The 25,000-nt window shown below is 44.5% G+C and overlaps 1 protein-coding gene across 8 annotated transcripts in view; it reads right to left on the bottom strand.

Moving 5' to 3' along the window:
• LOC106576365 (proline-rich protein 5) overlaps nucleotides 1-25,000 on the bottom strand; it is a 69,757-nt gene that overhangs the window by 10,533 nt on the left and 34,224 nt on the right. For all 8 annotated transcript variants that reach the window (XM_045700265.1, XM_045700268.1, XM_045700264.1 and 5 more), the window contains 4 exons: nucleotides 17,222-17,270; nucleotides 13,896-13,953; nucleotides 12,556-12,647; nucleotides 11,860-12,000 (listed from right to left, as the gene is read on the bottom strand). In XM_045700265.1, the coding sequence (XP_045556221.1) occupies nucleotides 11,860-12,000; nucleotides 12,556-12,647; nucleotides 13,896-13,953; nucleotides 17,222-17,270 (340 nt within the window). The remainder of the gene's footprint in view (nucleotides 1-11,859; nucleotides 12,001-12,555; nucleotides 12,648-13,895; nucleotides 13,954-17,221; nucleotides 17,271-25,000) is intronic.

The raw sequence follows: 25,000 nt of genomic DNA, 5'->3' as shown, positions 1-25,000 counted from the left end.
GGGGGGGGGTTAGAAGGATTACTTTATCCTATCCCAGGTATTCCTTGAAGAGGTGGGGTTTCAGGTGTCTCCGGAAGGTGGTGATTGACTCCGCTGTCCTGGCGTCGTGAGGGAGCTTGTTCCACCATTGGGGTGCCAGAGCAGCGAACCGTTTTGACTGGGCTGAGCGGGAACTGTGCTTCCTCAGTGGTAGGGAGGCGAGCAGGCCAGAGGTGGATGAACGGAGTGCCCTTGTTTGGGTGTAGGGCCTGATCAGAGCCTGAAGGTACGGAGGTGCCGTTCCCCTCACAGCTCCGTAGGCAAGCACCATGGTCTTGACACTAGTTCTGATACTGGTACTGATACTGGTTCTGATACGGGTACTGGTTCTGATATTGATACTGATACCAGTTCTGATGCTGGTACTAATACTGGTTCTGATACTGGTACTGGTTCTGATATTGATACTGGTACTGTTCTGATACTGGTACTAATGCTGGTTCTGATACTGGTACTGGTTCTGATATTGATACTGATACTGGTTCTGATACTGGTACTGGTTCTGATACTGGTTCTGATACTGGTACTGGTTCTGATATTGATACTGATACCAGTTCTGATACTGGTACTAATACTGGTTCTGATACTGGTACTGGTTCTGATATTGATACTGGTACTGTTCTGATACTGGTACTAATGCTGGTTCTGATACTGGTACTGGTTCTGATATTGATACTGGTACTGTTCTGATACTGGTACTAATACTGGTTCTGATACTGGTACTGGTTCTGATATTGATACTGGTACTGTTCTGATACTGGTACTAATACTGGTTCTGATACTGGTACTGGTTCTGATATTGATACTGGTACTGTTCTGATACTGGTACTAATACTGGTTCTGATACTGGTACTGGTTCTGATATTGATACTAGTTCTGATACTGGTTCTGATACTGGTACTGGTTCGTGTACTGGTTCTGGTTCTGCCTAGAGCCACTCCTCTTTCTTTTCTCTCTCTCTCTCTTAGTCCTGTTCTCTCCTCTCCTGGTCCTGTTCTCTGTTCTCTTGGTCCTGTTCTCTCCTCTCTCCTGGTCCTGTTCCCTGTTCTCTCCTGGTCCTGTTCTCTCCTCTCCTGGTCCTGTTCTCTCCTCTCCTGGTCCTGTTCTCTGTTCTCTCCTGGTCCTGTTCCCTGCTGGTCCTGTTCTCTCCTCTCCTGGTCCTGTTCTCTCCTCTCCTGGTCCTGTTCTCTGTTCTCTCCTGGTCCTGTTCCCTGTTCTCTCCTCGGTCCTGTTCTCTCCTCTCCTGGTCCTGTTCTCTGTCTCTCCTGGTCCTGTTCTCTCTCTCTCTCCTGGTCCTGTTCCCTGTTCTCTCCTGGTCCTGTTCTCTCCTCTCCTGGTCCTGTTCTCTCCTCTCCTGGTCCTGTTCTCTGTTCTCTCCTGGTCCTGTTCCCTGTTCTCTCCTGGTCCTGTTCTCTCCTCTCCTGGTCCTGTTCTCTGTTCTCTCCTGGTCCTGTTCTCTGGGTCCTGTTCTCTCCTCTCCTGGTCCTGTTCTCTCCTCTCCTGGTCCTGTTCTCTGTTCTCTCCTGGTCCTGTTCTCTGGGTCCTGTTCTCTCCTCTCCTGGTCCTGTTCTCTCCTCTCCTGGTCCTGTTCTCTCCTCTCTTGGTCCTGTTCTCTCCTCTCTCCTGGTCCTGTTCCCTGTTCTCTCCTGGTCCTGTTCTCTCCTCTCCTGGTCCTGTTCTCTGTTCTCTTGGTCCTGTTCTCTCTCTCTCTCTCTTAGTCCTGTTCTCTCCTCTCTCTTAGTCCTGTTCTCTCCTCTCTCTTAGTCCTGTTCTCTCCTCTCTCTTAGTCCTGTTCTCTCCTCTCTCTTAGTCCTGTTCTCTCCTCTCCTGGTCCTGTTCTCTGTTCTCTTGGTCCTGTTCTCTCCTCTCTCTTGGTCCTGTTCTCTGTTCTCGCCTCTCTTTCTATTTCTGCCGCAAATGAGGGAGTCTTTCTATCCATCCCCGTGTTCTCCATCAAACCTCTGTCTCCTAGTATAGGTTATTTGTATCCATCACCCTCACTTCCTGTCTCTCTCTTTGTCCATCCCTCAGTCTCTATCTCACTTCCTGTCTCTCTCTCTGTCAATCTCTCAGTTTCTTTATCCATCTTACTCCCTGTCTCTCTCCGTCCATCCCTCAGTCTCTTTATCTATCTCACTCCCTGTCTCTCTCTCCGTCCATCCCTCAGTCTCTTTATCTATCTCACTCCCTGTCTCTCTCTCCGTCCATCCCTCAGTCTCTTTATCTATCTCACTCCCTGTCTCTCTCTCTGTCCATCCCTCAGTCTCTTTATCTATCTCACTTCCTGTCTCTCTCTCTGTCCATCCCTCAGTCTCTTTATCTATCTCACTCCCTGTCTCTCTCTCCGTCCATCCCTGTCTCTTTATCTATCTCACTCCCTGTCTCTCTCTCTGTCCATCCCTCAGTCTCTTTATCTATCTCACTCCCTGTCTCTCTCTCTGTCCATCTCTCAGTTTCTTTATCCATCTTACTCCCTGTCTCTCTCTCTGTCCATCCCTCAGTCTCTTTATCTATCTCACTCCCTGTCTCTCTCTCTCTGTCCATCCCTCAGTCTCTTTATCAATCTCTCTGGTTTCTCTCTCTACTCTACTATCTCTCCTGTGTGCTCCAGTTTGTCCCTGGCTCCTGGCAGAGGAGACAGCAGATCTGGGTCACCCAGTCACTCTAATGATGTCAGTGGAGAACTGTGCAGAGAAGTCACAGACACAGACGCATGCATACACACATACACACACACACTGAGGTGGGGGTCGACAGCGGTCATGGGAAGAAGGCTCCATTCTGATTTCACTCTGAGACAGTTTCCTGTCAGATCGCTCTCCTGCTCACTATATCACAGTCTCTCTGGTCTGGCATCCTGCTAATCACTGAGAAAAAATATGATCTTGTCTGGCATCATGCTAACCACTGAGAACAGAGATGATCCAGATAACTGCACATAACTCAGCCCAATATGACAGATGTCTTACTTTGTATGCAGTTACTATTTTATAGTGATGTTGATGTGGAATCATAGAAGATAACCTGAAGCATGGAAAGAAGAAGAAGTCCCACGTCTCTGCCAGGGAATCCAGTAGCTTCTGACCTGGGGTCAACCAGGAAGTCAAAACAACCAGTAGCTTCTGACCTGGGGTCAACCAGGAAGTCAAAACAACCAGTAGCTTCTGACCCGGTGGCAACCAGGAAGTCAAAACAACCAGTAGCTTCTGACCCGGTGGCAACCAGGAAGTCAAAACAACCAATAGCTTCTGACCAGGAGGCAACCAGGAAGTCAAAACAACCAGTAGCTTCTGACCCGGTGGCAACCAGGAAGTCAAAACAACCAATAGCTTCTGACCAGGAGGCAACCAGGAAGTCAAAACAACCAGTAGCTTCTGACCTAGGGGCAACCAGGAAGTCAAAACAACCAGTAGCTTCTGACCTGGGGTCAACCAGGAAGTCAAAACAACCAGTAGCTTCTGACCCGGTGGCAACCAGGAAGTCAAAACAACCAGTAGCTTCTGACCCGGTGGCAACCAGGAAGTCAAAATAACCAATAGCTTCTGACCAGGAGGCAACCAGGAAGTCAAAACAACCAGTAGCTTCTGACCTGGTGGCAACCAGGAAGTCAAAACAACCAATAGCTTCTGACCAGGAGGCAACCAGGAAGTCAAAACAACCAGTAGCTTCTGACCTAGGGGCAACCAGGAAGTGAAAACAACCAGTAGCTTCTGACCTGGGGGCAACCAGGAAGTCAAAACAACCAATAGCTTCTGACCAGGAGGCAACCAGGAAGTCAAAACAACCAGTAGCTTCTGACCCGGTGACAACCAGGAAGTCAAAACAACCAATAGCTTCTGACCAGGAGGCAACCAGGAAGTCAAAACAACCAGTAGCTTCTGACCTGGGGGCAACCAGAAGTAAAAACTAACAGTAGCTTCTGACCTAGGGGCAACCATGAAGTCAAAACAACCAGTAGCTTCTGACCTGGGGGCAACCAGGAAGTCAAAACAACCAGTAGCTTCTGACCTGGGGGCAACCAGGAAGTCAAAACAACCAGTAGCTTCTGACCTGGGGGCAACCAGGAAGTCAGAACAACCAGTAGCTTCTGACCTGGGGACAACCAGGAAGTCAGAACAACCAGCAGCTTCTGACCCGGTGGCAACCAGGAAGTCAAAACAACCAATAGCTTCTGACCAGGAGGCAACCAGGAAGTCAAAACAACCAGTAGCTTCTGACCCGGTGGCAACCAGGAAGTCAAAACAACCAATAGCTTCTGACCAGGAGGCAACCAGGAAGTCAAAACAACCAGTAGCTTCTGACCTGGGGGCAACCAGGAAGTCAAAACAACCAATAGCTTCTGACCAGGAGGCAACCAGGAAGTCAAAACAACCAGTAGCTTCTGACCTGGGGGCAACCAGGAAGTCAAAACAACCAATAGCTTCTGACCAGGAGGCAACCAGGAAGTCAAAACAACCAGTAGCTTCTGACCCGGTGACAACCAGGAAGTCAAAACAACCAATAGCTTCTGACCAGGAGGCAACCAGGAAGTCAAAACAACCAGTAGCTTCTGACCCGGTGGCAACCAGGAAGTCAAAACAACCAATAGCTTCTGACCAGGAGGCAACCAGGAAGTCAAAACAACCAGTAGCTTCTGACCTAGGGGCAACCAGGAAGTCAAAACAACCAGTAGCTTCTGACCTGGGGTCAACCAGGAAGTCAAAACAACCAGTAGCTTCTGACCCGGTGGCAACCAGGAAGTCAAAACAACCAGTAGCTTCTGACCCGGTGGCAACCAGGAAGTCAAAATAACCAATAGCTTCTGACCAGGAGGCAACCAGGAAGTCAAAACAACCAGTAGCTTCTGACCTGGTGGCAACCAGGAAGTCAAAACAACCAATAGCTTCTGACCAGGAGGCAACCAGGAAGTCAAAACAACCAGTAGCTTCTGACCTAGGGGCAACCAGGAAGTGAAAACAACCAGTAGCTTCTGACCTGGGGGCAACCAGGAAGTCAAAACAACCAATAGCTTCTGACCAGGAGGCAACCAGGAAGTCAAAACAACCAGTAGCTTCTGACCCGGTGACAACCAGGAAGTCAAAACAACCAATAGCTTCTGACCAGGAGGCAACCAGGAAGTCAAAACAACCAGTAGCTTCTGACCTGGGGGCAACCAGAAGTAAAAACTAACAGTAGCTTCTGACCTAGGGGCAACCATGAAGTCAAAACAACCAGTAGCTTCTGACCTGGGGGCAACCAGGAAGTCAAAACAACCAGTAGCTTCTGACCTGGGGGCAACCAGGAAGTCAAAACAACCAGTAGCTTCTGACCTGGGGGCAACCAGGAAGTCAGAACAACCAGTAGCTTCTGACCTGGGGACAACCAGGAAGTCAGAACAACCAGTAGCTTCTGACCCGGTGGCAACCAGGAAGTCAAAACAACCAATAGCTTCTGACCAGGAGGCAACCAGGAAGTCAAAACAACCAGTAGCTTCTGACCCGGTGGCAACCAGGAAGTCAAAACAACCAATAGCTTCTGACCAGGAGGCAACCAGGAAGTCAAAACAACCAGTAGCTTCTGACCTGGGGGCAACCAGGAAGTCAAAACAACCAATAGCTTCTGACCAGGAGGCAACCAGGAAGTCAAAACAACCAGTAGCTTCTGACCTGGGGGCAACCAGGAAGTCAAAACAACCAATAGCTTCTGACCAGGAGGCAACCAGGAAGTCAAAACAACCAGTAGCTTCTGACCCGGTGACAACCAGGAAGTCAAAACAACCAATAGCTTCTGACCAGGAGGCAACCAGGAAGTCAAAACAACCAGTAGCTTCTGACCTGGGGGCAACCAGGAAGTCAGAACAACCAGTAGCTTCTGACCTAGGGGCAACCAGGAAGTCAAAACAACCAATAGCTTCTGACCTGGGGGCAACCAGGAAGTCAAAACAACCAGTAGCTTCTGACCTGGGGACAACCAGGAAGTCAAAACAACCAATAGCTTCTGACCTGGGGACAACCAGGAAGTCAATTCAACCAATCCTTAAAAACGTCTACAGCTGCACCACAGAAAGCATCTTGACTGGCTGCATCACTGCTTGGTATGGCAACTGCTTGACATCCGACCGCAAGGCTCTACAGAGGGTAGTGCTCTACAGAGGGTAGTGCTCTACAGAGGGCAAGGCTCTACAGAGGGCAAGGCTCTACAGAGGGGTAGTGCTCTACAGAGGGCAAGGCTCTACAGAGGGTAAGGCTCTACAGAGGGTAGTGCTCTACAGAGGGTAGTGCTCTACAGAGGGTAGTGCTCTACAGAGGGCAAGGCTCTACAGAGGGTAAGACTCTACAGAGGGTAGTGCTCTACAGAGGGCAAGGCTCTACAGAGGGCAAGGCTCTACAGAGGGTAGTGCTCTACAGAGGGCAAGGCTCTACAGAGGGCAAGGCTCTACAGAGGGTAGTGCTCTACAGAGGGTAGTGCTCTACAGAGGGGTAGTGCTCTACAAAGGGCAAGGCTCTACAGAGGGTAGTGCTCTACAGAGGGTAGTGCTCTACAGAGGGTAGTGCTCTACAGAGGGCAAGGCTCTACAGAGGGTAGTGCTCTACAGAGGGTAGTGCTCTACAGAGGGGTAGTGCTCTACAAAGGGCAAGGCTCTACAGAGGGTAGTGCTCTACAGAGGGTAGTGCTCTACAGAGGGTAGTGCTCTACAGAGGGTAAGGCTCTACAGAGGGTAGTGCTCTACAGAGGGTAAGGCTCTACAGAGGGTAAGGCTCTACAGAGGGTAGTGCTCTACAGAGGGAAAGGCTCTACAGAGGGTAGTGCTCTACAGAGGGTAGTGCTCTACAGAGGGAAAGGCTCTACAGAGGGTAGTGCTCTACAGAGGGTAGTGCTCTACAGAGGGTAGTGCTCTACAGTGGGTAGTGCTCTACAGAGGGTAGTGCTCTACAGAGGGGTAAGGCTCTACAGAGGGTAAGGCTCTACAGAGGGCTAAGGCTCTACAGAGGGCTAAGGCTCTACAGAGGGTAAGGCTCTACAGAGGGTAAGGCTCTACAGAGGGTAATGCATACAGCTCAGTACATCACTGAGGCTGAGCTCCCTGTCATCCAGGACCTCGATACCAGGCCGTGTCAGAGGAAGATCCAAAAAATTGTCAAAGACTCCAGCCACCCAAGTCATAAACTTTTCGCTGCTACCGCACTGAAAGTGGTACCAATGAACCAAGTCTGGAACCAAGTCTAGAACCAAGTCTAGAACCAACAGGACCCTGAACAGCTTCTACCCCCAAGCCATAAGACTGATAAATAATTAACCAAATAGCTAACCAGAATATCTGCATTGACCCTTTTTGCACTATTCAATTCAATTCAATAGACTTTATTGACATGAAAAGTTAAATTACTTACATTGTCAAAGTATACATATAACAGAAATGGTGGGACCAACAGCAATAATAATAGTAGTGGAAATGGGATTACCATTAACAGCAACAATATTAATGAGAATAACAATACATTAAATCAATAGTAGTAGACCAGTCTCAACCTGACTGAGAAGACACATGACATGGTGTACCAAAGCCAAAACAAAACTGAATATTATTGACATTACATTGCACTTTTCACTGGCTGCCCTCAGGTTGTGGCAGGAGGACACATATTTGGCTGTCCCTCAGGTTGTGGCAGGAGGACACATATTTGGCTGTCCCTCAGGTTGTGGCAGGAGGACACATATTTGGCTGTCCCTCAGGTTGTGGCAGGAGGACAGATATTTGTCCGTCCCTCAGGTTGTGGCAGGAGGACACATATTTGGCTGTCCCTCAGGTTGTGGCAGGAGGACACATATTTGGCTGTCCCTCAGGTTGTGGCAGGAGGACACATATTTGGCTGTCCCTCAGGTTGTGGCAGGAGGACACATATTTGGCTGACAAAACTGCACATATTGGGTTTTCACCCAATAAATATTTTATAGTTAAATATATTTTATAGTTTCAAATTCTTTGTACTGAATGATAATTTTGGGAAAGCACTATTCTCTTAGGTCTGCGTATTTGCCACGGTGTAATAGGAAATGCAGTTCTGTCTCTACCTCTCCCCTGGAACAGAGTGAGCACAGCCTGTCCTCTCTGGACAGCCAGGTTTGCCTGTGATGACCTGTCTCTATAGCCAGACTGTGCTCACTGAGTCTGTACCTAGTCAGTGTTTTCCTCAGTTTTCTATATGTCACAGTGGTCAGATAGTCTGCCACCAAGTACTGTCTGTAGCATTGAAGTTTACTTGGATGTTTTTGTGGTGTCTTTCCAATAGGTGATGTATTTTTCATTTTGCGTTGTGATGATTTGGTTGGGCCAGATTTTCTGAGTGATGTCCTGAGGCTCTATGGGGTTGGTTTGGGTTAGTGAACTGAGCCTCAGAACCAGCTGGCTGAGGGGACTCTTCTCTTGTTTCATCTCTTGACATTGTAGAGCTGTGTGATGGAATGTTTTGGGGTCACTTGGTTTTAGATGGTTGTAAAATGTGATGTCTCTTCTTTGGATTTGAATGAGGTGGGGGCTTTGGCCCATTTCTGCTCTACATGTGTTATTTGGACGTTTTCTTTGCACTTGCAACACAGTCTGGCAAAACTCTGCATGCAGTATTTCAATTGGATGTTTGTCCCATTTGGTAAATTCATTATTAGATAGTGGACCCTATACTTCACTGCCATTTAGAGCAATTGGTTCAATAACTGATTAGATTTTTGTTGCTGCCAGATTCTAATTGGAATTTCGATTTTAATGTTCCTTTTAATGGCATAGAATGCTCTTCTTGCTTTGTCTCTCAGCTCCTTCACAGCCATGTGAAAGCTACCTGTGCAGCTGATATTTAGTCCTAGATATGTGTAGTTTGTGGTGTGTTCTAATAGAACTGTGTCCAAATAGAATGTATATTTTTCATCCTGATTTCTGGACCTTTTTTGGAATATCATTATATTCCGTTTTTTTTTTAGATTAACAGTCAGAGTCCAGGTCTGACAGAACCTGTGATTAACGGTCAGAGCCCAGGTCTGACAGAACCTGTGGTTAACGGTCAGAGCCCAGGTCTGACAGAACCTGTGGTTAACGGTCAGAGCCCAGGTCTGACAGAACCTGTGGTTAACGGTCAGAGCCCAGGTCTGACAGAACCTGTGGTTAACGGTCAGAGCCCAGGTCTAACAGAACCTGTGGTTAACGGTCAGAGCCCAGGTCTGACAGAACCTGTGGTTAACGGTCAGAGCCCAGGTCTGACAGAACCTGTGATTAACGGTCAGAGCCCAGGTCTGACAGAACCTGTGGTTAACGGTCAGAGCCCAGGTCTAACAGAACCTGTGGTTAACGATCAGAGCCCAGGTCTGACAGAACCTGTGATTAACGGTCAGAGCCCAGACAGAACCTGTGATTAACAGTCAGAGCCCAGGTCTGACAGAACCTGTGGTTAACGGTCAGAGCCCAGGTCTGACAGAACCTGTGGTTAACGGTCAGAGCCCAGGTCTAACAGAACCTGTGGTTAACGGTCAGAGCCCAGGTCAGACAGAACCTGTGATTAACGGTCAGAGCCCAGACAGAACCTGTGATTAACGGTCAGAGCCCAGACAGAACCTGTGATTAACGTTCAGAGCCCAGGACAACCGGTGCAGATGATCTAGGTGCTGCTGTAACTCCTCCTTAGTGGGAGACGGCAGCACCAGGTCATCTGCGTACAGCAGACACTTCAGTGTTGTGCAGGGTGAGACCAGGTGCTGCAGATTCTTCTAATGTTTTTGCCAATTCATTAATGTAGATTTTAAATGGTGTTGGACTTATTGAGCAGCCCTGTTTCACTCCACGTCCCTGAGAGAAGAAGTCTGTTTGCTTGTTGCCAATTTTAACCGCACATTTGTTTTTAGTGTACACTGATTTAATAACATCATATGTTTTCCCTCCAATTCCACTTTCTATTCGTTAAAAAAAGACCTATGTGCCAAATTGAATCAAATGCTTTCTTGAAGTCTACAAAACACGAGTAGATTGTGCCTTGGTTTTGGTTTACTTGTTGGTCAATTAGAGTGTGGAGGGTGGAAATGTGGTCTGTTGTATGATCATTTTTTAGAAATCCAATCTGGCTTCTGCTCAGGACATTGTGTTCATCAAGGAAATGGTGTAGTCTGCTATTTATGATACTGCAGAGAATTTAACTCTTTGGACTCATCACAGGAGCTGCTGCGACTGTTTCTGATCTATTCTGTTGCCTAGTCACTTTATCCCTACCTATATGTACATATCTACCTCAATTACCTTGTACCCCTGCACATCAACTCAGTACTGGTACCCCGTGTATACAGTCAAGTTATTACCTCGTACCCCAGCACATCAACTCAGTACTGGTACCCCGTGTATATAGCCAAGTTATTACCTCGTACCCCAGCACATCAACTCAGTACTGGTACCCCGTGTATATAACCAAGTTATTACCTCGTACCCCAGCACATCAACTCAGTACTGGTACCCGTGTATATAGCCAAGTTATTACCTCGTACCCCAGCACATCAACTCAGTACTGGTACTCCCTGTATACAGCCAAGTTATTACCTCGTACCCCAGCACATCAACTCAGTACTGGTACTCCCTGTATACAGCCAAGTTATTACCTCGTACCCCAGCACATCAACTCAGTACTGGTACCCCGTGTATATAGCCAAGTTATTACCTCGTACCCCGGCACATCAACTCAGTACTGGTACCCCGTGTATATAGCCAAGTTATTACCTCGTACCCCAGCACATCAACTCAGTACTGGTACCCCGTGTATATAGCCAAGTTATTACCTCGTACCCCGGCACATCAACTCAGTACTGGTACCCCGTGTATATAGCCAAGTTATTACCTCGTACCCCTGCACATCAACTCAGTACTGGTACCCCGTGTATATAGCCAAGTTATTACCTCGTACCCCGGCACATCAACTCAGTACTGGTACCCCGTGTATATAACCAAGTTATTACCTCGTACCCCAGCACATCAACTCAGTACTGGTACCCCGTGTATATAGCCAAGTTATTACCTCGTACCCCAGCACATCAACTCAGTACTGGTACCCCGTGTATATAGCCAAGTTATTACCTCGTACCCCAGCACATCAACTCAGTACTGGTACCCCGTGTATATAGCCAAGTTATTACCTCGTACCCCGGCACATCAACTCAGTACTGGTACCCGTGTATACAACCAAGTTATCGTTACTCATTATCGTTATTCCTTGTGTTATTAACTTTTCTATATTTTTCTCTCTGCATTGTTGGGAAGGGCCCATCAGTAAGCATTTCATTGTTAGTCTACACCTGTTGTTTACGATGTGACAAATAACATTTGATTTGAGTCCTTATGTGTGTGTGTGTGTCTGAGTGCACGCCTCTGTACGTGTTTGACTGTGTGTGTGTGTGTGTGTGTATGCCTCTGTACATGTTTGACTGTGTGTGTGTGTGTGTGTGTGTGTGTGTGTGTGTGTGTGTGTGTGTGTGTGTGTGTGTGTGTGTGTGTGTGTGTGTGTGTGTGTGTGTGTGTGTGTGTCTGAGTGTATGCCTCTGTACATGTTTGACTGTGTGTGTGTGTGTGTGTGTGTGTGTGTGTGTGTGTGTGTGTGTGTGTGTGTGTGTGTGTGTGTGTGTGTGTCTGAGTGTATGCCTCTGTACATGTTTGACTGTGTGTGTGTGTGCTTGCAGTGTACGCCCCGTGCCTCAATGCATCCTTGTGTGTGTGTGTGTGTGTGTGTGTGTGTGTGTGTGTGTGTGTGTGTGTGTGTGTGTGTGTGTGTGTGTGTGTGTGTGTGTGTGTGTGTGTGTGTGTTGCTCTCTACTCCCTACCTGCAGTATAAGCAACATCTGTATGATAGAGGGGGGGACACGGGCGCGGGGGCGGGACAGGGCGTCCTCCAGCTTGATGTTCAGAGTGATAATGCTCCTGAAGTGAAGCAGGGCCAGCTGCCGCACCGACGGCTCCTTACCCTGGTGGAGATTACACACAGAGATTACACACAGAGATTACACACAGAGACATGCACACACATAGAGACACAGAGAGAGAGAGACAGACACACACCTACACACAGAGACACACACAGAGAGAGAGAGAGACAGAGAGAGAGAGAGCGAGAGAGAGAGAGAGAGAGAGAGAGAGAGAGAGACACACACACACCATGCTTAGGGCCACTCAACATTCTATTGTATGTTGAAATGCTTTTGGAAAATCTATCAAATTCTCCTCATTTGTTTTGGAAAACTCTGTTGTGGAAGAATGTGCACTGGACTGTTGACAAATTAACTTACTGTTCAAGTGGCTACTGTATGTTGCTTTTTAGTTGTCTGAATACAATGGAAACACTACAGGGAGAAGTAACCAGTGGTTGACTTGGGTAGGAGCTCACCAGAGCTGAGTACCAGCACCTCAAATGTTCTACTGCTTGAGCTGCTGTTCCTCTTATAGAATATTAGCTCACAAGTATTGTGGAGCTCCTGCAACTAAATATAAACAGTACTGACACCCAAAATGAGTAACTGTACCTGTACTGGGTAGAAGATAGCCTGAAGCATGGACAGAACATCACAGAAGAAGAAGTCCCACGTCTCTGCCAAGGAGTCCAATAGCTTCTGACCTGAAGACAAACAGGAAGTCAAAATAACCAATCAGAAATTAGCACTTGGTGCTAATTAGCATAGACTCAAAAGTGTTAATGTTCTATGTTTGATATGTTGTAATTTCTCATGGTTTGTCACAGATACTGTCACAGATCCTCAAAACCACAAACACCAGCAGAGAGCTGCATCCACACACTGAGATCTGAGACCTGCTTGTGGCAGAGGGAATCCGGAGAGAGATTTAGTTATCAGTTAGCTGTTTCTGAGCAGTGCTGCCAAATGGCACAGTGGTGTGGGCGGCTGGGTCACGGGGGTGGGGGCGGCTGGGTCACGGTGGTGGGGACGGCTGTGTTACGGGGTGGGGGCGGCTGGGTCACGGTGGTGGGGACGGCTGGGTCACGGGGGTGGGGACGGCTGGGTCACGGTGGTGGGGGCGGCTGTGTTACGGGGGTGGGGGCGGCTGGGTCACGGGGGTGGGGACGGCTGGGTCACGGTGGTGGGGACGGCTGTGTTACGGGGGTGGGGACGGCTGGGTCACGAGGGTGGGGACGGCTGGGTCACGGGGGTGGGGACGGCTGGGTCACGGGGGTGGGGACGGCTGGGTCACGGTGGTGGGGACGGCTGGATCACAGCTGGAGCAGAGGGCTACTGGGTTCAACCATCTGAAGAGGCCAAGTCATTTTGAAAGGGTTCTATTGTGAGAAGCTGACTGACTGGCACCAGACGAGGAACCGAAGAGAGGCAGTAAAGGGAGGGAGGAAGGATAGGAGGGTGAGGGACGAGGCCTGGTTCAACTTCTTCAACAATGTCAAATCTCACATCTGGTTGTGGTCTGAGGGCTGTGACGTTAGTAACACTTCCTGTCTGGTCGCCATGACAATAGCACTTTAGCAGAAATAAGCTGTGTACTTGATGTCAGGGTCAGGTGGTTTGAGCGTCTTCACCATTTACATTTACATTTTACATTTAAGACATTTAGCAGACGCTCTTATCCAGAGCGACTTACAAATTGGTGCATTCACCTTATAATATCCAGTGGAACAACCACTTTACAATAGTGCATTCACCACTTGACAATACCTCAACAGAGACGATAATGGGCCACAATAGGCTACATCATGACCAACCAGTACTTCAAACAGTACTATGACAGTACTTCAAACAGTACTTCAAATAGTACTACGACAGTACTTCAAACAGTATTACGACAGTACTTCAAACAGTGCTACATCTTTATTGTATTAGTAATGTAACATGATACATACCTTCATAGAAACGCATTTTGTCCCTCAGTATCACCATTCCCTTTGTCAGCAGCTGATTCTGCAGAGGAGGAATGAAAACATGGCTTCACATTCTATGACCAGGACTTTTTTTACAATATTAAGAGTAATGTTAGTAATATCAGAGTAATGTTAGTAATATCAGAGTAATGTTAGTAATATCAGAGTAATGTTAGTAATATCAGAGTAACGTTAGTAATATCCATGTAATGTTAATATCAGAGTAATGTTAGTAATATCAGAGTAATGTTAGTAATATCAGAGTAATGTTAGTAATATCAGAGTAATGTTAGTAATATCCGAGTAATGTTAGTAATATCAGAGTAATGTTAGTAATATCAGAGTAACGTTAGTAATATCAGAGTAACGTTAGTAATATCCATGTAATGTTAATATCAGAGTAATGTTAGTAATATCAGAGTAATGTTAGTAATATCAGAGTAACGTTAGTAATATCCATGTAATGTTAATATCAGAGTAATGTTAGTAATATCAGAGTACTGTTAGTAATATCAGAGTAACGTTAGTAATATCCATGTAATGTTAATATCAGAGTAATGTTAGTAATATCAGAGTAATGTTAGTAATATCAGAGTAATGTTAGTAATATCAGAGTAATGTTAGTAATATCCATGTAATGTTAATATCAGAGTAATGTTAGTAATATCAGAGTAATGTTAGTAATATCAGAGTAACGTTAGTAATATCCATGTAATGTTAATATCAGAGTAATGTTAGTAATATCAGAGTAATGTTAGTAATATCAGAGTAACGTTAGTAATATCAGAGTAACGTTAGTAATATCAGAGTAACGTTGGTAATATCCATGTAATGTTAATATCAGAGTAATGTTAGTAATATCAGAGTAATGTTAGTAATATCAGAGTAACGTTAGTAATATCAGAGTAACGTTAGTAACATCAGAGTAGCGTTAGTAATATCAGAGTAATGTTAGTAATATCGGAGTAATGTTAGTAATATCAGAGTAATGTTAGTAATATCAGAGTAATGTTAGTAATATCAGAGTAACGTTAGTAATATCAGAGTAATGTTAGTAATATCAGAGTAATGTTAGTAATATCAGAGTAACGTTAGTAATATCCATGTAATGTTAATATCAGAGTAATGTTAGTAATATCAGAGTAATGTTAGTAATATCAGAGTAATGTTAGTAATATCATAGTAACGTTAGTAATATCCATGTAATGTTAATATCAGAGTAATGTTAGTAATATCAGAGTAACGTTAGTAATATCAGAGTAACATTAGTAATATCAGAGTAACGTTAGTAATATCCATGTAATGTTAATATCAGAGTAATGTTAGTAATATCAGAGTAATGTTAGTAATATCAGAGTAACGTTAGTAATATCCATGTAATGTTAATATCAGAGTAATGTTAGTAATATCAGAGTAACGTTAGTAATATCAGAGTAATGTTAGTAATATCAGAGTAACGTTAGTAATATCCATGTAATGTTAATATCAGAGTAATGTTAGTAATATCAGAGTAATGTTAGTAATATCAGAGTAACGTTAGTAATATCAGAGTAACGTTAGTAATATCAGAGTAACGTTAGTAATATCAGAGTAATGTTAATATCAGAGTAATGTTAGTAATATCAGAGTAATATTAATATCAGAGTAACGTTAGTAATATCCATGTAATATTAGCAATATCAGAGTAATGTTAATATCAGAGTAATGTTAGTAATATCAGTGTAATATTAATATCAGAGCAATATTAGTAATATCAGAGTAATGTTAGTAATATCCATGTAATATTAGTAATATCAGAGTAATTTCAGTAATATCAGAGTAATGTTAGTAATAGCAGAGTAATGTTAGTAATATCCATGTAATGTTAATATCGGAGTAATGTTAGTAATATCAAAGTAATGTTAGTAATATCAGAGTAATGTTAATATCGGAGTAATGTTAGTAATATCAGAGTAATATTAGTAATATCAGAGTAATGTTAGTAATATCAGAGTAATGTTAGTAATATCAGAGTAATGTTAGTAATATCAGAGTACCGTTAGTAATATCAGAGTAATGTTAGTAATATCAGAGTAATGTTTGTAATATCCATGTAATATCAGTAATATCAGAGTAATTTCAGTAATATCAGAGTAATGTTAGTAACATCAGAGTAATATTAGTAATATCAGAGTAATGTCAGTAATATCAGAGTAATGTTAGTAATATCCATGTAATATCAGTAATATCAGAGTAATTTCAGTAATATCAGAGTAATGTTAGTAATATCAGAGTAGTGTTAGTAATATCAGAGTAATGTTAGTAATATCAGAGTAATGTTAGTAATATCAGAGTACCGTTCATATCAGAGTACCGTTCGTAATATCAGAGTAATGTTAGTAATATCAGAGTACCGTTAGTAATATCAGAGTAATGTTAGTAATATCAGAGTACCGTTCATATCAGAGTACCGTTCGTAATATCAGAGTAATGTTAGTAATATCAGAGTAATGTTAGTAATATCAGAGTAATGGTAGTAATATCAGAGTAATGGTAGTAATATCGGAGTAATGCTAGTAATATCAGAGTAATGTTAGTAATATCAGAGTAATGTTAGTAATATCAGAGTACCGTTTGTAATATCAGAGTAATATTAGTAATATCAGAGTAATGTTGGTAATATCCATGTAATATTAGTAATATCAGAGTAATTTCAGTAATATCAGAGTAATGTTAGTAATATCAGAGTAATATTAGTAATATCAGAGTAATATTAGTAATATCAGAGTAATGTCAGTAATATCAGAGAAATGTTAATAATACCCATGTAATATTAGTGATATCAGAGTAATTTCAGTAATATCAGAGTAATTTCAGTAATATCAGAGTAATGTTAGTAATATCTGAGTAATGTTAGTAATATCAGAGTAGTGTTAGTAATATCAGAGTAATTTCAGTAATAGCAGAGTAATGTTAGTAATATCAGAGTAATGTTAGTAATATCCATGTAATGTTAATATCGGAGTAATGTTAGTAATATCAGAGTAATGTTAGTAATATCAGAGTAATGTTAGTAATATCAGAGTAATGTTAGTAATATCAGAGTACCGTTAGTAATATCAGAGTAATGTTAGTAATATCAGAGTAATGTTTGTAATATCCATGTAATATTAGTAATATCAGAGTAATTTCAGTAATATCAGAGTAATGTTACTAATATCAGAGTAATGTTAGTAATATCAGAGTAATGTTAGTAATATCAGAGTAGTGTTAGCGATATCAGAGTCATGTTCATATCAGTGCTGAGGTGCAGAGAGACAGTCTCTTACCTGCAGGTATTCAGTGAAGAAAGAGCCCAGCTCCGTCTTCAGTAGTTGCCTAGAAGAAAACAGCAGTTTAAGATCAGTGACCAGTTAGCGTTGTGAAGGTAACATTATGTAAGCGTTAGGGTAACGGGTCTGGGTTATGGTTAGCGTTAGGGTAACGGGTTTGGGTTATGGTTAGCGTTAGGGTAACGGGTTTGGGTTAGCGTTAGGGTAACGAGATTGGGTTATGGTTAGCGTTAGGTTAACGGGTTTGTGTTATGGTTAGCGTTAGGGTAACGGGTTTGTGTTATGGTTAGCGTTAGGGTAATGGGTTTGGGTTATGGCCAAGGTTAGGGTAATGGGTTGGGGTTATGACTAGGGTAAGGGTTAGGGTAATTGTTTGGGTTACACTAGGGTTAGGGTGAGGGTAATGGGTTTGGGTTATGACTAGGGTAAGGGTTAGGGTAATGGTTTGGGTTACGCTAGGGTTAGGGTTAGGGTAACGGTTGGGGTTATGGCTAGGGTTAAGGTTGGGTTAGGGTTAGGGTAATGGGTTTGGGTTATGACTAGGGTAAGGGTTTGGGTTACACTAGGGTTAGGGTGAGGGTAATGGGTTTGGGTTATGACTAGGGTAAGGGTTAGGGTAACGGTTGGGGTTATGGCTAGGGTTAAGGTTGGGTTAGGGTTAGGGTAACGGTTGGGGTTATGGCTAGGGTTAAGGTTGGGCTAGGGTTAGGGTAACGGTTGGGGTTATGGCTAGGGTTAAGGTTGGGCTAGGGTAACGGTTGGGGTTATGGCTAGGGTTAAGGTTGGGTTAGGGTTAGGGTAACGGTTGGGGTTATGGCTAGGGTTAAGGTTGGGTTAGGGTTAGGGTAACGGTTGGGGTTATGGCTAGGGTAAGGGTAACGGTTGGGGTTATGGCTAGGGTAAGGGTTAGGGTAATGGTTTGGGTTACGCTAGGGTAAGGATTAGGCTAACGGTTTGGGCTAGGGTAACGGTTGGGGTTATGGCTAGGGTTAGGGTTAGGGTAACGGGTTGGGTTAGGGTTAGGGTAACGGTTGGGGTTATGGCTAGGGTTAAGGTTGGGCTAGGGTTAGGGTAACGGTTGGGGTTATGGCTAGGGTAAGGATTAGGGTAACGGGTTGGGCTAGGGTTAGGGTAACGGTTGGGGTTATGGCTAGGGTTAAGGTTGGATTAGGGTTAGGGTAACGGTTGGGGTTATGGCTAGGGTTAAGGTTGGGCTAGGGTGTGGACATGAATCTAGGGTTAGGGAACAACACATTTTCAACAAACTCTGTAACAGTCATATAGTAAGAAACTCTCCCCACAGTTAAATTCTTTAGGAAAACAGATCTAATGTTGGAAACAAACATCATTATGTTGTCATCCAGAGTCACATGTATTTATTTCACAAGTTATAGAACACAATATGTTACATACAGCATGCTTTTAAAGAACCAAAGAGTTTAGTCTGCGTCGTGTTTTCATTTTTGCCATGGAATAAATACATTGATACTGGTATCCTCCATACTGAACTGGGTGGTCTCAGTCCCTCCTGACCTCCATACTGAACTGGGTGGTCTCAGTCCCTCCTGACCTCCATACTGAACTGGGTGGTCTCAGTCCCTCCTGACCTCCATACTGAAATGGGTGGTCTCAGTCCCTCCTGACCTCCATACTGAACTGGGTGGTCTCAGTCCCTCCTGATCTCCATACTGAACTGGGTGGTCTCAGTCCCTCCTGACCTCCATACTGAACTGGGTGGTCTCAGTCCCTCCTGATCTCCATACTGAACTGGGTGGTCTCAGTCCCTCCTGACCTCCATACTGAACTGGGTGGTCTCAGTCCCTCCTGATCTCCATACTGAACTGGGTGGTCTCAGTCCCTCCTGACCTCCATACTGAACTGGGTGGTCTCAGTCCCTCCTGATCTCCATACTGAACTGGGTGGTCTCAGTCCCTCCTGACCTCCATACTGAACTGGGTGGTCTCAGTCCCTCCTGACCTCCATACTGAACTGGGTGGTCTCAGTCCCTCCTGATCTCCATACTGAACTGGGTGGACACACAGAAGCAGAGGCTAGACACACTATGCCACATTGTTCCTGTCTCCTTCTCTTTCAACACTTTCCTCACTGCCTCTCTCTCTTTCCTCACCCTTCTCACTGCCTCTTTCTCTTTCCTCACCCTTCTCACTGCCTCTCTCTCTTTCCTCACCCTTCTCACTGCCTCTCTCTCTTTCCTCACCCTTCTCACTGCCTCTCTCTCTTTCCTCACCCTTCTCACTGCCTCACTCTCTTTCCTCACCCTTCTCACTGCCTCACTCTCTTTCCTCACCCTTCTCACTGCCTCTCTCTTTCCTCACCCTTCTCACTGCCTCTCTCTTTCCTCACCCTTCTCACTGCCTCTCTCTCTTTCCTCACTCTTCTCACTGCCTCCCTCTCTTTCCTCACCCTTCTCACTGCCTCTCTCTCTTTCCTCACCCTTCTCACTGCTTCTCTTCCCACACACTTCTCACTGCCTCTCTTTCCTCACCCTTCTCACTGCCTCTCTTTCCTCACCCTTATCACTACCTCTCTTTCCTCACCCTTCTCACTGCCTCTCTCTCTTTCCTCACCCTTCTCACTCTCATGCCACCACATGTCACTCCTCTGTACCCTTTCCCACCCCTAAGCCCACTCGCTCAGCCCAGTGACAACACCAACACCTTACTTGCTCTATGAACACTGTGTCGTACCCTACTCATTAAAGGTTAGGGAAATGGAGGAGGGATTGGTCAAAGCCAAGGCATATCTATACACTGAGTTTACAAAACATTAAGAACATCTGGTCTTTGCATGACATGGTGAAAGCTATGATCCCTTATTGATGTCACCTGTTAAATCCACTTCAATCAGTGTAGATGAAGGGGAAGAGACAGGTTAAAGAAGGATTTTTAAGCCTTCTTTTCTGTCCTGCTAAGCATTCACAATGTAACGAGTACTTTGGGTGTCAGGGAAAATGTATGGAGTAAAATGTACATTATTTGCTTTAGGAATGTAGTGAAGTAAAAGTTGTCATAAATATAAATAGTAAAGCACAGATACCTCAAAAACGACGTAAGTAGTACTTTAAAGTATTTTTACTTAAGTACTTTACACCACTGTCCTGTGGTGGACTGGAGAGTAAGACAGGTGCTTCCTTTTTCACATCCCATAACGATAAGGTCACAGGGCTCCTCATAACCACACAGGAAATGACCCATCATGTCTGGTACAGCAGCAACGGACTGACAGAGTTTCTAATCTGACTGGAAGACAGGGTTTAGAGTCATGTCCAACAGCCTAGTTACTCAGCTGACTGGAAGACAGGATATAGAGTCATGTCCAACAGCCTAGTTACTCAGCTGACTGGAAGACAGGGTTTAGAGTCATGTCCAACAGCCTAGTTACTTAGCTGACTGGAAGACAGGATATAGAGTCATGTTCAACAGCCTAGTTACTTAGCTGACTGGAAGACAGGATATAGAGTCATGTCCAACAGCCTAGTTACTTAGCTGACTGGAAGACAGGATATAGAGTCATGTTCAACAGCCTAGTTACTCAGCTGACTGGAAGACAGGATATAGAGTCATGTTCAACAGCCTAGTTACTCAGCTGACTGGAAGACAGGGTTTAGAGTCATGTCCAACAGCCTAGTTACTTAGCTGACTGGAAGACAGGATATAGAGTCATGTTTAACAGCCTAGTTACTTAGCTGACTGGAAGACAGGGTTTAGAGTCATGTCCAACAGCCTAGTTACTTAGCTGACTGGAAGACAGGATATAGAGTCATGTCCAACAGCCTAGTTACTTAGCTGACTGGAAGACAGGATATAGAGTCATGTTCAACAGCCTAGTTACTCAGCTGACTGGAAGACAGGATATAGAGTCATGTTCAACAGCCTAGTTACTCAGCTGACTGGAAGACAGGGTTTAGAGTCATGTTCAACAGCCTAGTTACTCAGCTGACTCGTTCCGAGGAGACTTAGTACTTTATTTCCCCCGACACAATTTAACAGCAGTTGAAATGCAACACATTGAATCAGTTTATAAACTATAAATCATTGGGATAATGGCCATGATGACAAAGATATTTGTCAAAGCACCAAGCTGCCCTTTATTCTAGCTGTCAAACAGCAGGCTGTGTATGTTACTGTGTTAGGTCAGGTAGCTCCAGATTCAGGAAATGAGAGAGCTGTGTCCACACCATACTAGCCTGTCTAAGTACTGTAGCACTGTGGTACGTATCATGGAAACAGTAGAATGTCTGTGTTGTTGAGTTTAATCATTTATACTCCAGTAATCTGCAGGGCTGACATGTCCCCAAGCCATCACGCTTTATTAAGTCTGTAGACTGTTATGTCCAATACAAACACTACATTCATAAATGTAACACACACACACACACACACACACACACACACACACACACACACACACACACACACACACACACACACACACACACACACACACACACACACACACACACACACACACACACACAGCGCTCTACAGGATTGGGCTTGATAAGAAATAAGCCATGCAATGGAAACAGCCTCATTATGTTGAAGCAGAGAGTCATATGTAATAAGACTTCTGTGAATTTACAACATCATGGCATTATAGTCTGAAGTCCAACCATAACCCTAGGCTATGTCTAATGCAAGGAACAACCTCTTATACGCGCATCAGGGTGAATGTGAAGGGTGTTTGTTTGTCTGTGTGTGTGTGTCTGTGTTTGTGTGTGTCTGTGTGTGTGTGTGTGTGTGTGTGTGTGTGTGTGTGTGTGTGTGTGTGTGTGTGTGTGTGTGTGTGTGTGTGTGTGTGTGTGTGTGTGTGTGTGTGTGTGTGTGTGTATGCTTACTTGCCTGCTTGCTTACGTGCCTGTTTGATGCTTGTCTGTATGTTTGAACATGTCTATGGGTGGAAGTACAATGTGCTGTGTAACATCCCAAATGTCAAGAAACATACTAACATGGCAACATACTAACATGGCAACATACTAACATATTAACATGGCAACATACTAACATACTAACATGGCAACATACTAACATGGCAACATACTAACATGGCAAAATACTAACATACTAACATACTAACATATTAACATGGCAACATACTAACATACTAACATGGCAACATACTAACATGGCAACATACTAACATACTAACATGGCAACATACTAACATGGCAACATACTAACATGGCAACATACTAACATACTAACATATTAACATGGCAACATACTAACATACTAACATGGCAACATACTAACATGGCAACATACTAACATGGCAACATACTAACATACTAACATACTAACATATTAACATGGCAACATACTAACATACTAACATGGCAACATACTAACATGGCAACATACTAACATACTAACATGGCAACATACTAACATGGCAACATACTAACATACTAACATGGCAACATACTAACATACTAACATGGCAACATACTAACCTGGCAACATACTAACATACTAACATGGCAACATACTAACATGGCAACATACTAACCTGGCAACATGGCAACATAATAACATGGCAACATACTAACATGGCAACATACTAACATACTAACATACTAACATGGTAACATACTAACATACTAGCATACTAACATACTAACATGGCAACATACTAACATACTAACATGGCAACATACTAACATACTAACATGGCAACATACTAACATACTAACATGGCAACATACTAACATACTAACATGGCAACATACTAACATGGCAACATACTAACATGGCAACATACTAACCTGGCAACATGGCAACATACTAACATGGCAACATACTAACATACTAACATGGCAACATACTAACATGGCAACATACTAACATGGCAACATGGCAACATACTAACATGGCAACATACTAACATGGCAACATACTAACATACTAACATGGCAACATGGCAACATACTAACATGGCAACATACTAACATACTAACATGGCAACATGGCAACATACTAACATGGCAACATACTAACATGGCAACATGCCAACATACTAACATGGCAACATACTAACATGACAACATACTAACCTAGCAACATACTAACATGGCAACATACTAACCTGGCAACATGGCAACATACTAACATGGCAACATACTAACATGGCAACATACTAACCTGGCAACATGCCAACATACTAACATGACAACATACTAACCTAGCAACATGGCAACATACTAACATGGCAACATACTAACCTGGCAACATGGCAACATACTAACATGGCAACATACTAACATGGCAACATACTAACCTGGCAACATGGCAACATACTAACATGGCAACATACTAACATGGCAACATACTAACATACTAACATGGCAACATACTAACATGGCAACATACTAACATGGCAACATACTAACATACTAACATGGCAACATACTAACATGGCAACATACTAACATACTAACCTGGCAACATGGCAACATACTAACATGGCAACATACTAACATGGCAACATACTAACATGGCAACATACTAACCTGGCAACATGGCAACATGGCAACATACTAACATGGCAACATACTAACCTGGCAACATGGCAACATGGCAACATACTAACATGGCAACATGGTTTGAGACTCTTTCTTTGGCAGACAGACAGACAGACAGACAGACAGACAGACAGACAGACAGACAGACAGACAGACAGACAGACAGACAGACAGACAGACAGACAGACAGACAGACAGAGTAGCCCTGCTATGGCCCTCTCACCCCAGACTAGGATGTCAGCCCTGGACTCATCCAAACCCACAGAAAGACTAGGATGTCAGCCCTGGACTCATCCAAACCCACAGAAAGACTAGGATGTCAGCCCTGGACTCGTCCAGACCTACAGAAAGACTAGGATGTCAGCCCTGGACTCGTCCAGAACTACAGAAAGACTAGGATGTCAGCCCTGGACTCGTCCAGACCTACAGAAAGACTAGGATGTCAGCCCTGGACTCGTCCAGACCTACAGAAAGACTAGGATGGCAGCTCTGGACTCATCCAGACCCACAGAAAGACTAGGATGTCAGCCCTGGACTCGTCCAGACCTACAGAAAGACTAGGATGTCAGCCCTGGACTTGTCCAGAACTACAGAAAGACTAGGATGTCAGCCCTGGACTCGTCCAGACCTACAGAAAGACTAGGATGTCAGCCCTGGACTCGTCCAGACCTACAGAAAGACTAGGATGTCAGCCCTGGACTCGTCCAGACCTACAGAAAGACTAGGATGTCAGCCCTGGACTCATCCAAACCCACAGAAAGACTAGGATGTCAGCCTGGACTCGTCCAGACCTACAGAAAGACTAGGATGTCAGCCCTGGACTCGTCCAGACCTACAGAAAGACTAGGATGTCAGCCCTGGACTCGTCCAGACCTACAGAAAGACTAGGATGTCAGCCCTGGACTCGTCCAGACCTACAGAAAGACTAGGATGTCAGCCCTGGACTCGTCCAGACCTACAGAAAGACTAGGATGTCAGCCCTGGACTCGTCCAGACCTACAGAAAGACTAGGATGTCAGCCCTGGACTCGTCCAGACCTACAGAAAGACTAGGATGTCAGCCCTGGACTCGTCCAGACCTACAGAAAGACTAGGATGGCAGCTCTGGACTCATCCAGACCCACAGAAAGACTAGGATGTCAGCCCTGGACTCGTCCAGACCTACAGAAAGACTAGGATGTCAGCCCTGGACTCGTCCAGACCTACAGAAAGACTAGGATGTCAGCCCTGGACTCG

This window comes from Salmo salar, chromosome ssa17 (genome assembly GCF_905237065.1).
Source record: "Salmo salar chromosome ssa17, Ssal_v3.1, whole genome shotgun sequence".
Lineage (NCBI taxonomy): Eukaryota > Metazoa > Chordata > Actinopteri > Salmoniformes > Salmonidae > Salmo > Salmo salar.
Note: the sequence above shows the minus strand (reverse complement) of the source record. Positions and strands in the feature narration are given on the sequence as shown.